The sequence below is a fragment of the Corylus avellana genome, chromosome ca3 (assembly GCF_901000735.1).
Source record: "Corylus avellana chromosome ca3, CavTom2PMs-1.0".
Lineage (NCBI taxonomy): Eukaryota > Viridiplantae > Streptophyta > Magnoliopsida > Fagales > Betulaceae > Corylus > Corylus avellana.
In genome coordinates this window covers 3,872,874-3,888,331 of record NC_081543.1, presented here as the reverse complement: position 1 = coordinate 3,888,331, position 15,458 = coordinate 3,872,874, and the positions used below count along the sequence as shown (strand labels likewise).

Here is a 15,458-nt window from a genome sequence, read left to right as displayed (position 1 = left end):
CATGAACTATCAATTGTACCACCCAACTCCCATAAACTATCATTTTGTGCCTAAAACCCCATTTTCGTTAGTCAAAAGCGTTAACTTAGACGGTCAAAATGACAATACATTATAGTTCATGGGGGTAAAGTGACAATGTGTTATAGTTCATGGAGCAAAGTGACAGGTTGACCGTCTGAGTTAACGCCTTTGACTGACAGAATGGAGGTTTTGGGCACAAAATAATAATTCATGAGAGTCGGGTGGTACAATTGGTAGTTCATAGGGAAAAAGTGAAAAACTGAAAATGCGTTGTAGTTGATGGAAAAAATGTAAGTAGCCCAATGAGTAATTGGTATTGTAAGAATATTCAATACAATAAGAGCAAAATGTAGCTCTTAAGGCAATTTTTTAGTAATAGACCTAGGTCTTTAACTCCCCTGAATTGTCATCACTTTTGCAATATCTCATTTAAAGTTCAATTTCTCTTAATTTAGTGTACTCATCTTTCAATTGTTTGCAATCTCACCGCTCCGTTAAGTTTTTTCCAAAATACCCCAATTTGTTTTAAGAAAAAAAAAAATCAAAGATTAAGGTGTTGATCTGAATTTAATAGTATTTGTAGAAATACCCATGCCTCAATCTTTGCAAAAAAAATAGTAATAATATATTTTTTTTCTAAAAATGGGGGGTATTTTGGGAATTTTGTTAGAATTCAACAGAAAATCCTAACGGATAGTGGACATTAAAAAAATAAAATAAAAGTTCAATACATTAAATTAAAAAGTTTTGAACTTTACGATACACATTGCAAAAGGGGTAAGAGGGGATAAGTGAATTTCCTCATTTATAAGAACATTACCCCTCCACCTTTTTTTCCGGTTTGAAAATCTAACCTATCTACATCAATATAAAATTATTGAAATTGTTGGTTTTGTTTCTGGTATAACGAAGGATTATTCGCTACCAATTATAACAGATATATGGACTCTTAATTTGGTGAATTTGATTTCCTTTTCTCAATGTTTCTCTAGAATTATAATTTTACCAAGCCAAAGAAATATGTTGTTACTATGCACAACAATGATAAATAATATGGAATCGAAAAGAGAGAGCAAGAAAAAATTGAGACATGAATTTACGTGGTTTGGCAAGGTTCTTATGGCTCTATCTGGGAAAGGCTTTTGGGGTTTTATTGGCTTAGAACTGAAGCAAAAATTGATTGATGTGAAAAAAAGAATAAGAATATTTTGTATGAAAAAAGTGAAAAGGTAAGAATGTTTGGTATGGAAAAGTTAAAAAATTTTGTTTTGTAATGATTTTTTTTAATTTGAATAATAAGAAAAAGTGATTAATGTGAGTAAAAAAATACAAATATTGAGAAAAAAAAAAAAAAAAGAGAGAGGAATAGTATGAGGCCTTTGCCAAACATAGCTTACATTCACAGGAGAATGTTGCTATATTTTATTATTGATGATTTAGGGTTACAACATAACATATTCCGTGAACAGAGCTTCGCTCCGTTCACTCCGTTTTGACTACTCGGCCAACCACTAGTATTTCAGTATTACTCTCTATGCTTAAGAGAATATCAGCCACTAGTTCCAACAAAACAAAATGTTATATTAAATATCAAATGTCTAGACACAATTCATTTGATGAAATGCTATATATTCAATCTCTAATAATCATAGTAACGTACGATTTCGTTGGTTAAGAAATTTGCTTAGTAAAGTATAGAGAAAGAATAAAAGATCACAAAACCGAAAAATAAATAAAAATGTTCACCAACTTATACGTGAATTGGCCCAACTCGAGGATAAGTACTGAAATACAAATCAGCCCAGCACCTACCTCATCTCTAAGTTGTTCTCTATTTTGCAGGCCCACAAATATGAGCAGAAGAGTTTCAACCCGCTTAGGAAGATGGTAGAGTTGTGGTTGACCCATTGATCCAGGATGAAGAAAGAATATTAATTTAAACTTTAGAGTTAATATTATTTTGTAATTGTTTTTAATATTTAATTTATATTTTAAGAGTCCGTATTTAATAATGGGTTTGACTCAAAAATTTGTCTCATTAGGGTTAGGGCTTAGTGTTTTAATCTATTTAGGCATAAGTTTCAATTGTATTTGACCGACTATAATTGTAAAATAAATAGTTATTTTGTTTTTTTGAGAGTTGTGATTACTCTTTTATGTGATGAGACTTTAGTGAGACACTAATCATTTATCTTTATATTGTTTTTCATCCGTACGTCTATCAAATACAGTTGAAACTTATACTTAAATAGACTAAAACACTAAACCCTAAATACTAAAAAGCCTTAATTAGAATAATCAGTTTCAATTTTATACAAAAAAAAAAAAAGTATATAAATTTTAATTAAATAAATAATATCAGAGGAAAGAATCCTATGTTACTATAATACTCCTTTGTTTTTGTTTTTTTTTTTTTTTTTGGTTGTCTTTGAATGCTACTATATATAATATTTGATGTAATAAACAAGTCAGTAGAGGTCATAACGCATGTAATGCATCATCAAATTACAATTTAAAAGTATAACCCAATTTAAATTCTTAGCTCTATATATATATCGTATCTCCACAAAAAAAAATTATCAATCAAAGAAATACAACAAATCAATCTTAAGACTAGGATGGATACCAAACTCTATTGCGTAAGCAAATGAAATTCAATCCTTTAGATTAAAAAAAATTATATATTATTATTTGGTCCTTATCTGGTTCAAGAAAGTTTGGAGAGAAGTTTGTCCACTTTGCCCGAAGAAGAAGGCAATGGATCATATATTTGTGTGGGAGATGAGCCTGAACCAAATGGGCACTTAAAGAGTATGACCTAATTAAACACTTGAGAAAATGACATTGTTACGTATAATAATAGCCTTGCCCCGTATCACATGCCGATAACAAGCTACGGACCAATTCTTCCTCATATGTGATTAGGTGGTGGAAGCCAGAAAAATATTAATTAACGTAATTCTTTACATCTATTTATCACACACAATTTATATGGATTGAAGCACATAGCCTATTTGAAGTGGCTTTTTTGTATTTAGTTATTATAAAATGAGTGTGAAGAGTATCATTATTTATTGTAAAATCATCATCTTTATGAACAATTTTAAAAAACCCCCGAAAAAATGAAAATGTTAAATTTAATCAATTAATTAATATTTTTAATTTTGAATGAGAATATTTTAAGAATTTTAATAGCCTCCGTTAAGATTTAACAAAAATTCCTAATTAATAATATGGGTGATATTCAATTTATTTTTTAAAAGTTTAATACACTAAATAAAAAAATTTTAAACATTGCAAAAGTGATAAAACTTGATTAGAACTAAGTAAAGTCTTTCAAAATATAAATAATAATAAAAAATAAAATCACTTTCATCGGTTCATGATCATGTCAATTTTCAAGCCGCACTTGAGCCGCCCATGCTGGCCTAAGTCAACCACCCCCCCGGTCAACCCCACCCCCCACACACACCAACCCCTCAAAAAAGAAAACGATAACTTCTGATTTGCTGCTGCCCTTAATTTCAATTGGCTATATATATATAGGCTAAAACACTCCGATTTTGAGTAGCAAATTAGATGTAATTCATTTTTGGACTTTTGTGACCCCTTGGGGCATCTATTTGACAAACTAGAAAAAATAAAAAATAAAAAAAGATATAGCTCAAAGATGGTGATCATACATATACACACAAACAGAAGTCATAGTGGATTGGTTGCAGATCTTTTTAAATGTTATCTTGTAATAGATTGTGAAATTGCATCGAGTATACTAATATAATGGGACAATCTATAGAGTTCTTGCTTTGATTTGTCTTTTAGTATATCGTCATAATGTTCATTTGTCTTTAGTATTACTACTACTCTCTTAATCTAGTTAAAACTAACTCAAAGATCAACTCACTTCATGGGTCCATTAAAAAGGAAACGAAAATGTTTTGGTGGGTATATTATATTACAACCCTCTTAAGAACTAATGGCAGTTTATATGACCCTGTCACGTCAGCTACAATTAAATTAAAGGGTAAACTTTATAAAATTTTTTGAATTTTTATGCATTTTGAAATTATTCTCTTAAAGTAACAAAAAAAAAAAAATCAATTTATGGTATCAAACTTTTAATTTTTTTGCAATGTTCTACGTTAGAATTTTTTGTTAAGTCTTGTCAAAATTTTCAAAATACCCATATTTTTCTATTAAAAAAAAAAAGAGACAATAAAAATTACAAAGATTAAGGTGTCAATCAAGATTTAACAAAAAATTTAAAAATACCTACACCTTGCAATTATTTTATTTTATTTTTATAAAAAATATATATATTACGAATTTTGACAAGATTTAACGAAAAATTTTAACATATGAGAATAATGCAAAAAATTTAAAGTTCCTACCCTAAATTAGGAATCTTTGAATTTTGAGAAGTAATCTCAAAACGCGTAAAAATTCAAGAAAATTAAGTAAAGTTTCCCTTAAATTTTTTTAAAAAATTATTAGAATACTACAATTTTTATTATAGAATTGTCAAGTCAATTTATAAATACCTTTATAGTAAAAATTATAATATTCTTAACACTACTCTAAATTTAATTATTTAACAGGTGACATCACATGAATTATTATGTTTGTTTATGAATTGTCACCCCAAATTTATTGGAGAGTGGTGTGCAGTACTCTTTGTGCAAAAAAATTGTTGGTCGGATTTAATGGGTAACAATGGTCTTCAACCTTGATGATCTTCGTTGAGATACACTTAAATGAATTAATAATTCCCTGCAGACTTGTACTATGATTTAATGGATGTTCCATCTAGCTGTCATGCTGCCATGTGGTCTAGACTCTAGAGAATAGTATGGACCAGGCCATAATTAATCCTACTCAGCATTTTTAAGTGGTATTTTCTTAATATTCTTATTTATGTGGCACATTTATATTTATTTAATTTTTTTTTTTTTTTAAAAAAAAAAACACTAAGAAAATGCTCCTTAAGAATAATTAATAGCATTTCTCTAATGTCTAACAATAAGTTGGTAATTGACCTTAAAAAAAAAACAATAAGTTGGTAACATAATTATTTTGTCCTTGGACTGGTTAAAGCTCATATTTGGGTAACGTGGTATGATTATATACATGAAAATCAGATTTTGGTTTACGGGGGCAAGATTAAAAGATAAAGTTGAACAAAAGTTTATTATCTATATATTTCATACATTTAAATTATGAAAACTAGATATTTTCCGAAGCATGAAATGGCATGATTTTCTAACATGATGCGAGCCCTAATTTTATTTCAATTGCACGTGTATATTTCTAAACTTGAATTATGTTTTATTACCAAGCATGTGTTAACATTAAAAGACTGAAAATTTATGTATATGTTAAAAGGTATGCAAATGAGACATACAACTACCCTAAATGAAGGGTCGGTATAAGATTTACGATTACCCATTGACAGTGCCAGTATGAGTTATGATTACTCTAAGGGCGAGTCGATATGCGTTACGGATTATTAGGTGACGAATTTTTTAATATGAGTATGACTACCTTATAATAGAGTGTCAATATGTGTTATAGTTACTTGATGATCACGGGCCTTTGATATGAGCTATCATTACCTTGTAATGGGGTATCGGTATGACAAAATAACTGGTATGTTTATGATGCCTCGTGGCAAGGCACCGATATGTATACATAGATCTGGTATGCTATGCTAACACCCAACATACAAGGGTTAATGTACATGTATGTTACGATCATGTACCGATATATTACGGTACTTCGTATGTCAGTATGCTACGAATCATTTGTAATAGGGTTCCAGTATGATAAGATAACCTCCATCGTATGATAGTAATATACGAGTATGGTGATGTTGTGGAACGGGAATATGATGTGATGAGATGAGGTTATGGTTGTAAAGTATTGAAAAGTGCAAAATGTTATGTTGTAAATTCAAATGTTTTATGTCTCAAAGTGAAATTATCATGAATTATGCTCTGCTTTATAAAACTACAACTTGGCATTCACAATCAAACATTTTTTAAAAACATTTTGAGGAAACATCCTGAAAGAGCATGTTATCATGAAAAGTCATTTTGAGTCCAACGTAAGGGCTAATTTCATGGTTTACTTTTTTTTTTTTTTAATATTTACTTACTAAGTCGTAGACTTATATAGTTGTTACATTTTCACTTTATTTGTTTCATAGTTTAGTAGGTATTACAACGAGTTGGAGCATAAAGTCTTTTGTCAAGCTTGAGATGTGGAGTGAGAATGTATGTAGTTTTATTGTATTTCGGCATTTATGAATTTCAAAAATGTATTTGGTGACACAAAGGGGGCACAAATATGCAGATCCCACTTGTTTGGTGGACGGGTGGCTATGGGGTTCACTTCTTGGAACAATAGGGCAACGAAATTGGCTGCCTAAATTGGAGAGCCCAAGGGACCCTTGCTAGGGGTGGAGTATTTACGTGTCGGGCTCGGATCGTGTCAATGTATGTGTATAAGATTATATAGATTAACTATAACCAAACTCATTTAATTTAATAAGTTAAACCCATGAACCATAACTCTCTAATTTTGTATTAGGTCTGTATTGTGTTTGCAAGTTATGTCAAAAATTGCCAACTATTATGTTGCGTATTTGATTCGGGTCGTGTCGAGTCATATGTATAGACTATATAGGTCAACCTTTTATAACCTTACCCATTTAATTAAATTGGTTAGATTCCTTAATCTCAACCTTTTGATTTCATGTTGAGTTTGCGTTGAATTCATAGATCATGTCAAAATTTGTCAGCCTTAACCCTTAATAAATGGGTCCACCATACATGACTATCACAACAACTAACCACATATTTTGCTCTACTTATAAGATACAATTACTGTAATTGTGTTGCATTGAAAGTAAAACTTAATGATATTTAGATAAATTTATCATCATAATTCATAGACTCTAGATCCACAATAATTTCATAAATTGAATTTTAGTACATAACTTGTTAAGAGAGATTGACATTTTTGGATGGTGTTTTAGTGAGACCATAAAAGCTTGAATCTCATATTAGAAAGATGTTATATGTGTGAGTGAATAATATAATATAGTTGAGTCCAAACTTAAAAGCTTAAACTTTCAAGTTGAACGGTGTCCAAATATGCTATAAGTTGAATTTTCTACTAAATTCATGCTAACCAAATATTAAAAACAATTAGTAAAATCTTTTTATAAGTCCAAAGCATATATATATATATATAAAATAAAAAAAAATCCACATAGATGCACATATAAACTTTACCACAAAAAAAAAAAAAACAAAACTATAATTATTATGCATATAAGTGAGAGGCCGCCCAAATGAAATGATTGGTGAGGAATGAGGATCCGTGGACAGTAACACTTCAACTTCTTTACGTATTTGCTTTCTGACTTCCACGGTATCAAGCAACTCTTCAAAAGGCAGATTTTGATAGATTGATTTTCAAAAGCAGATTGATTTGGTTCGTATAATATTAAGTGCTTTGACCCTCAAATATATGAACCCATTAAATCCAATTCAAGCTCCAAAATTGAAATATCACCCACATCCCTCAACGGTTTCAGAAGTATCACCAACTCCCCCATGTCCCTATCCCATACTACATGATTATTACGAAAAGTAATCACAGCACTTTCTATGAATATCCATTTATGTGATTTTTTTTTTTTTTTGGGTAAGTAAATTGAAGGAGGATAAAAGTGGATGAAATTAATTAACCATAATTTCAAGTTTTTCTTAAAATGAATGCTCTCACTTTATATGATAGTTAAATAGTAAAAGAATGAAAAAATGCAAAATTAGTTCCTGTAATTTATTTGATTTACAATTAGCTTCATATTGCCTCAAAATGAATTATGGGGGTCTATAAGATATGCCAAAAACACAATTTAGTCCTTACGGTCGAATTCCGTTCTCTCATTTAACCGAGTCCGAAAGTGTGACACATCAAAACTAATAAAATTGTGATACGAGTCCTATTTAAGAGTGTGTTTGATATTGCGATTTCGTAAGAATAATCTGCGTTTTTAAAAGATATCGCAAAATGTAAGGTGTTTGACATTGCGATTTAAAAAACACTTCATTTAAAATAGAAAAAAAAAATGCTATTTCTATAAGTAGGTTAGGGGATGCTTATTTGAAAACGCACGAATTTAAACCAAAATTATGATTTCTCATAACAAATATTTAATAAAAAAATATTTTTTAATATGTTTTACCAGATGCCTTTGCAATTTTAAAAAGTAGCGATTTTAAAAACGCAATTTTTAAAATCGTACTTATTGAAATCGCAATCCCAAACAGACCCTAAATCAGTTAATATAATTTGACCATATTGTTTTACCAAATTGTTTTTTTGGCATAAATTTCTGAATTTATTTTGATATCACATCAGATTAATTGTAAATCAGATAAAGGAATGATTTTGCATTTTTCCAGTTAAAGAATCCAAACTTCAAAGAATATATCAATTGGATAAGCGTCATCTAAAACTTAAGCCAAATTCAATTTTTTTTTTCTTTGAATGCATAGATTTCATGCATTCTATCTAAAATAAGTCCTTTACAATTTCTAAATTATTCGAATTTTACCATATTAATACTTATCACTTTTATGAATTTAGCATTTACCACTATAGTATTTTATCATACTTTAAACGGGATAAATGCTGTGGCTGATGTGATGAAATCTGAATTATGTGATTTAAAAGTAATTGTTACGATTTAAAGATTTATTATATTATATATGGTACAATATCTAGAAATCATAGAGGATCTTGATTTCATTTTATCGAACACATTAATTAATTAAACATAATTCAAATCTTATAAAATTTATTAAAAGATTACTTTCCAAAACAAAACCACTTTCTTATTATAAGGTAGTTATCCCCATGCACGTAGTAAGTAAATTCAATGGTAATGTAGCAGTCACAATCAACTCTTAAATTAATTATTATAAACAAAGAAAAAAATCAGGGTTGGTTCGAATTGTCACATCATAATTGTGAGACAAAAATATGATTTATAGCAGTACTCATTATCAAAAAAAAAACTATAAGAATTGGTTAGAATTGCCACATTAGTATTGTAGGATAATTGTGTGATAGAAATATTGTATCTAGCATTACTCTTTTTATTATAGATGGTGTGCAACATGGAAATAATATATGAAAAATGTTATATACTATAATTCTATCAAGAATAATTCTAAATTTTCAACTTCCATTTCATTAGGTTGATATGGTAGTGTTCACCGGCCATTGATTCTTTTTTCTTTTTTAATAAAGCCTGATCCAGGAGTCTAGTTGGATGAAGGTGAGATAAGAATTGAGTATGTAACATTAGTCTTATATCAAACACTACATTCACTTCCAATTGATTATTGAATTAATCATTAAAAAAAAATCTAATGATTAATTTGGAGTGTCGGGTTAATATTGTATGATAAAAATATAGTTTCTAGTATTACTCTAAATATAAAATAGCCCCCCCCCCCCCAAAAAAAAAAGAGGGATATCTCCTAACATCCAGGGAGACCATTGAAATTTGGAAAAATCCGAGGAGGTAAATGATAGTATCAAAAGATGGTCAACCCCCATTAAAATAAAGATGTGAAAAGAAAAAAAAAATTGGTTAAATAGAAGGGGGAGGGAGGAGACCAAAGTGGGTCAGAGGCACACGTTATGCTCAGGCAGTTCCATGTGCCCCCACGTGGACGATGATCGGCGAAGAAATACAAAACCACAGCAGAGCTTAACATTTGTGGTGGAAAGCAAAGAAAGACGACCTATAACAGCAGCAGCAGCAGCAGCAGCGGACTCTCTCACTGTTCTCTGATCTTCCTGCGAAGCTGACAGAGAAAGAAAGCAGAGATGGAGAAGGGGAGTGATGGGTTTGTGAGGGCGGATCAGATTGATCTGAAGAGCTTGGATGACCAGCTGGCGAGGCACCTCAACAGGGTGTTGACCATGGAGAAGAACAAGAAGAAAGAGGAAGATACAGTTGATAATAGTAATAGTATTATCGTTAATAATAATAATAATAATATTAACGGCTTGCTTGCCGCCAAGACTGTGATAAAGGAGAGGCAGGAGTGGGAGATCGACCCCCCTAAGCTCATCATCAAGACCGTGCTTGCCCGTGGCACCTTCGGCACCGTTCACCGTGGCATCTACGACGGCCAGGATGTAGCTGGTCAGTCACCCACTTTCAATTTTTTGCTTCTTTCTTCTTCTTTTAATATTATCGTGTGTCTAGTTCTGTTCTGTTCTTGATTGATTATACTCTGCAAAAAAGTTTTAATTTTTACTCACCCAAAGGAAATTAACATGGACTTTTTTGATCGGTTTTTGGCTTGAAATCCCTATTTGATTTTTCCCCTCAAAACCCATTTCTCCTTTTTGCCTTTTTGGATTTTTTTTTTCTTTTTTTTTTTTTTTTCTAGCATGTGCTGTTGTTATTACTGTCAGTTCTTTCCAGTGCTTGTAGTATTTGTTTGATTTTTTATTTTATTTTATCTCATAGTTTTCTCAATTATTGGACAATTTAACTGATACCCAGTTGGTTTTGCATAAATGCATATTCTTGACTTTGATCAATTTGGTTCATTTTGATGTTTATATTTAATTTGGTCGGTTCAATAATGGATTATGGGGACCATTCTGACTTCGGGAAGGTGACAATTTCTTCGTACTTTTGGTTTTTAAAAGTAGTATTTTTTAATCCTCAGAACATAAACCAAATGACTCTTAAGAAGGGATTGGCTATTGATAATTGTAGATGCACTCTTATAAAATCCGTGACTCATACACGGGTTCGGGGTGAATTTGCTGATGACAACGATCACTTGGTTGATGTTGTTGTCTTCTGAACTTTCATGTGATCACAGCTGTTGGTTGAAGTCTTATCAGCTAATAAGGAAAACAGCAACGAGTACAGTGTGGTATCTAAACATTAGGATTTGATTTTGTCATCGTCACCAACGTCTCCATCATCTTAATTTAATAAAGTTAAGATCTATTTGGCTTCTTTGGGATATTATCTTAGCCACTTTTCAATAGGTTTGTCATGCTGAGTGGGTTGCATTTGTTATGTTACAATTTTCATTAACAATAGAACCCAACAAAATCCAAGAGAAAAAAGGAATCATTAACAGCAGTTTTCTGGTTCCTTTCTTGATCATCAGTTAAATTGCTCGACTGGGGTGAGGAGGGTCATAGGACGGAAGCTGAGATTGCTTCATTAAGGGCAGCTTTTTCACAAGAAGTTGCTGTGTGGCATAAGCTAGATCATCCTAATGTTACTAAGGTTACTTCCTATTTCTGCAACTTTTCTCTCTTCTTTTTTTATATATATATACACACATAAGATCCCATCAAATTTGGATACCACATGCTTGTATATCACTCAACTCATTATTAATTTTCCAACTCATATATATCTAGCTTATCTGGTGCAGAGTATAGAAGTTTAAAATTTAATCTTACCTTTTTATGAAATTATGATTGTGAATCTGTTGTTTCTTTTCGTTTCCTCTTTATTCATTATATTAGTTCAATGAAGGATTAGTGTTCATTGTTTGCCTTCATTGACCCTACTATCACATTTTGGATGTTAAAGTAAGAATTTAAGAGCATGAGTTTCATGTTGCTTAATGGTATTCTAGAGCTAATTGACATGTCAAGAAACAAAGATTAGATTCCGGCACTTTAATCTAATTGTCACTTGCTAAAGTGATTCTTCTTGAGTATTAAAAACCTTTTTGTATGCGAAAGTTTTGCTTTCCTTGTAGTTCGTACTATGATTTCAAGTAGGCCGGTGCTTTTTATGATTGTAAACATGATGTCAATTTGAACAAATTGAACTACTGGATGCTTCATAAATAAACTCTTCGAAAGGTTCATTTATTTACTATTTGGTCTCTGTCATAGTGAGATGTTGAGCAACTTGTAGGAATTGTTGAATAACCCGTGAAACTAATCAGCCAACTGTGGTTGGTCATATTAATACCATCCGTGACACCAAGGATGCTTTCTCTTGTTATGACCAGTTAAGATGGCTGTCGAATTTAGGTGGATGCAAAGCTAAGAAGTAAGGGCATTTTGGGTTACCAATTTCTTGGATATGAGATATTCTCATATAGATGCAGGGAACTGAACTTCTGTCATTACTGATAAGTTAGCTCTTATTGTTAAGTAAATTGGATAAACTTGAACTAGTTAAATGAAATCAAATAAGCTCTATAATTGCTGCCTTGTACAAAATATCCATGTCAAACACAGGCCAAAATTGAAATGGCTACTCAATTTCTTTTAGATGCAGCAATTTAAGCATTCAATGCTCACAAAAGTTGCTCGAAGAAGTGGGTAAGATGTGCTTGGGATACCTAAACCTGCTAGTTGAATTGACCTCCATGGAAGTGACAGACATGGAAAGTCATGCTGGTGCCAATATAAGCCTTTGGCTATGTTGAGTCTGCAGCTGAAGCCAACGCCAGTCAAGAAATGGTCCTCTTGTATTTATTCCACTACCATTGAAAAAGCATGATTAAAGGAAGAAAGAAAGATTTCAATTCTTGTTGAAAATTTCTGATATTATGCTATCACATATTCGAAGTCAATGGCTTTGGCTATGCCTTTTTATATAGTCCTTGTGGTCCAGAGTTCCCTTTGCGGTGCCCTTCTATTTTTATCTAGACCATTTGACTAATATCACAAACCTTAAGATTTTGACCATTGAGGGACGCCTCGATCCTTGGAGGAGAAAGAAAAAAGGGGGTTAGGGGCCGCTAATGTTTTCGAATAGGGAAGCCTCAAACCATTTTTTTTTTCCTGTTGATGCCCCTTTTTCTTCACTTTGATATTCTGGGCTGCATCTCTTGCCTCCCAACGGGGCAGTGGAAATTTGAGAACCAGTGCACTCTGGATTGATTGGAACTAGATTGCTTAAAAGAGTAAATGCATTTGAATGTTTTGGAATTTTTTACTGCTTCGAACATACATTTAGGGTTTATTCCTTTATTTATTTATTTATTTTTTATTTTTGCAGAAAATAGTATAAACTTACCATTATTACTGCCATCCTTCGTTTTACTTTTTCTTACTTGACATTCTGGTCTTTGAATTTCCAGTTTATAGGAGCAACAATGGGCTCATCAGAACTACAACTACAAACTGATAATGGTCAAATTGGCATGCCAAATAGTGTCTGTTGTGTTGTTGTGGAATATCTTCCTGGGGGTGCTCTGAAATCTTACCTCATAAAAAACAGGAGAAGGAAGCTAGCTTTTAAGCTCGTCATCCAGCTTGCACTAGATCTTGCTAGAGGGTACCCACCATCTGTATCTTGATTAGTGTTTGTAATCCTTTTGTTCTTCGTAATCTTTGTGGTTCCATTTCAAAAATGACGTATGACTTGGAATTTTTCTATCTACCGCTTGGAATGCTAATATGTACTTATATCTTTTAGGTTGAGTTACCTTCACTCGCAGAAGATTGTTCACAGAGATGTAAAGACAGAGAACATGCTATTGGACAAGAAAACTACAGTAAAAATCGCCGATTTTGGGGTTGCTCGTGTTGAGGCTTCAAATCCTAATGACATGACTGGGGAGACAGGGACACTTGGTTATATGGCTCCTGAGGTATAGTCTATTTATTCACAGGATACTTTTCTGACTAAGACTTCAAAACCATACATAAAAACTTCTCATCCTCCCTCTGGAATTTTTATTTGTTTATTTGTTCTTAGGGAACAAATAGAGATCTTGCCTCGAGGCTGGATCATAAATATCCATACATTAATATGTTAAGGTGGATGTTTCTCTTAGTGCCAAGTCACTAATGCTCCCATCTATGTCAGTTTAATCTAATACAAAGAGAGGCAGTTTTGGCTTCACATCGTCTTTGTTAAATAGGAGTTCTCCCGTTAGCACAATGGAGGTATTGAAGTACTGGTCCTAATGTTTCAGCTAATAAGAGTTTACTTCGAATTACCTTAATTCACTTTTACCCTAGTGAACTGGGATTTGTGATTGCTTGATCCAAAACATGGAACATTGTCATTCCAGTACACTAATTTCGGAGATCCAAAATTTGTTCTTCTGTTTCTCTATTTTCCAATTTTAAGAGAACAACTTAAGATACAATACCGCAATCTTACATAGTTAATAAAATATATTTTATTTTGGCAAAAGCTAGGTACAATTTTAAGATTTATGTCTCAAGATTACTCGTCCCCTTTTAACTCGTAATGATACTATCCATACGAGTTACCCCTATCATTCCACATTCTGGTATAAGTGTCGTACCACGTTCCCATATTCGTTTCATTTACCACAACAATCCATCTTCTATGCAACTTAAAGTTAACTAGTAAGGAAAACAACAGAAACAATCATTTAATGAATGATTTTTCAGTGACTTGTCAACTGGCTTGTTTACAGGTTCTCAATGGCAATCCATATAACAGGAAATGTGATGTGTACAGTTTTGGAATCTGTTTGTGGGAGATATATTGCTGTGACATGCCATATCCCGACCTTAGCTTCTCAGAAGTGACTTCAGCTGTGGTTCGTCAGGTAAATCATCTACTTGTACCCCAATTATTGCACCCTTCGAGTATCGAGTCTTTTTGCTCTAGATTTTGTGTAATAAATTTGAATTCTTCATGTTGAAATCCCAGAATCTGAGACCAGAGATACCAAGATGTTGCCCAAGCTCCCTAGCAAATGTAATGAAGCGATGTTGGGATGCCAACCCTGACAAGCGACCAGAGATGGAAGAGGTAGTTTCCATGTTAGAGGCAATTGACACATCAAAAGGTGGAGGTATGATCCCCGGCGATCAGCCTCAGGGTTGTCTTTGCTTTCGCAAGCATCGCGGTCCGTAAATTCTTTGGTCCCATAAACAACTTGGTGTAATTATTTTGAAGACCAGAGAGATCTAGTCAAAGTTCTAGTGAAGAAGATAGAATTTGGGATAGCTTGATGAGATAAACAGATGGTGGTGGGTATAGGCGGAGGAGCTGTGCTACACATCTCACTTTGTTTGATGATGTATAGCCCTTTTTTTTTTCTTTCTTTTTTTTCTTTTTTAAACATATTTTTTCTTAAATACCTTTCCAGTTTACAAAATATGTGTATTTATTCTGGTTGTTGGACTGGCCCTGCAGCCTCTTTGTAAGATCTCCCATTGATATAGTAGTGATAATTGTTATTGTTATAATCAACTTGAACCTCAGTGCCATCTCAATCTGGTATGTGCTCTCAGCCAAAGCATTTGGTTGATGTAATGCAATAATGATTTTAGTTTCTCTTTAAGGAGACTTGTTTGCTATGACCGGTCTAGATGTTCTCTGTTTTAACTGTTCATATTAAATTTTGCATATTTAATAGTGTATA

At 32.3% G+C, this 15,458-nt stretch overlaps 1 protein-coding gene across 1 annotated transcript; it reads left to right on the top strand.

Annotated features, from left to right (window-relative positions):
• Positions 1-9,709: 9,709 nt before the first annotated feature.
• On the top strand, positions 9,710-15,393 carry LOC132175500 (serine/threonine-protein kinase STY13-like). Its single transcript, XM_059587472.1, has 6 exons — positions 9,710-10,252; positions 11,244-11,365; positions 13,188-13,384; positions 13,526-13,700; positions 14,502-14,636; positions 14,741-15,393. Exons 1-6 carry the CDS (start codon positions 9,931-9,933, stop codon positions 14,945-14,947), a joined length of 1,158 nt encoding a protein of 385 aa, XP_059443455.1. The 5' UTR covers positions 9,710-9,930; the 3' UTR covers positions 14,948-15,393.
• The last annotated feature ends 65 nt before the right edge of the window (positions 15,394-15,458 follow it).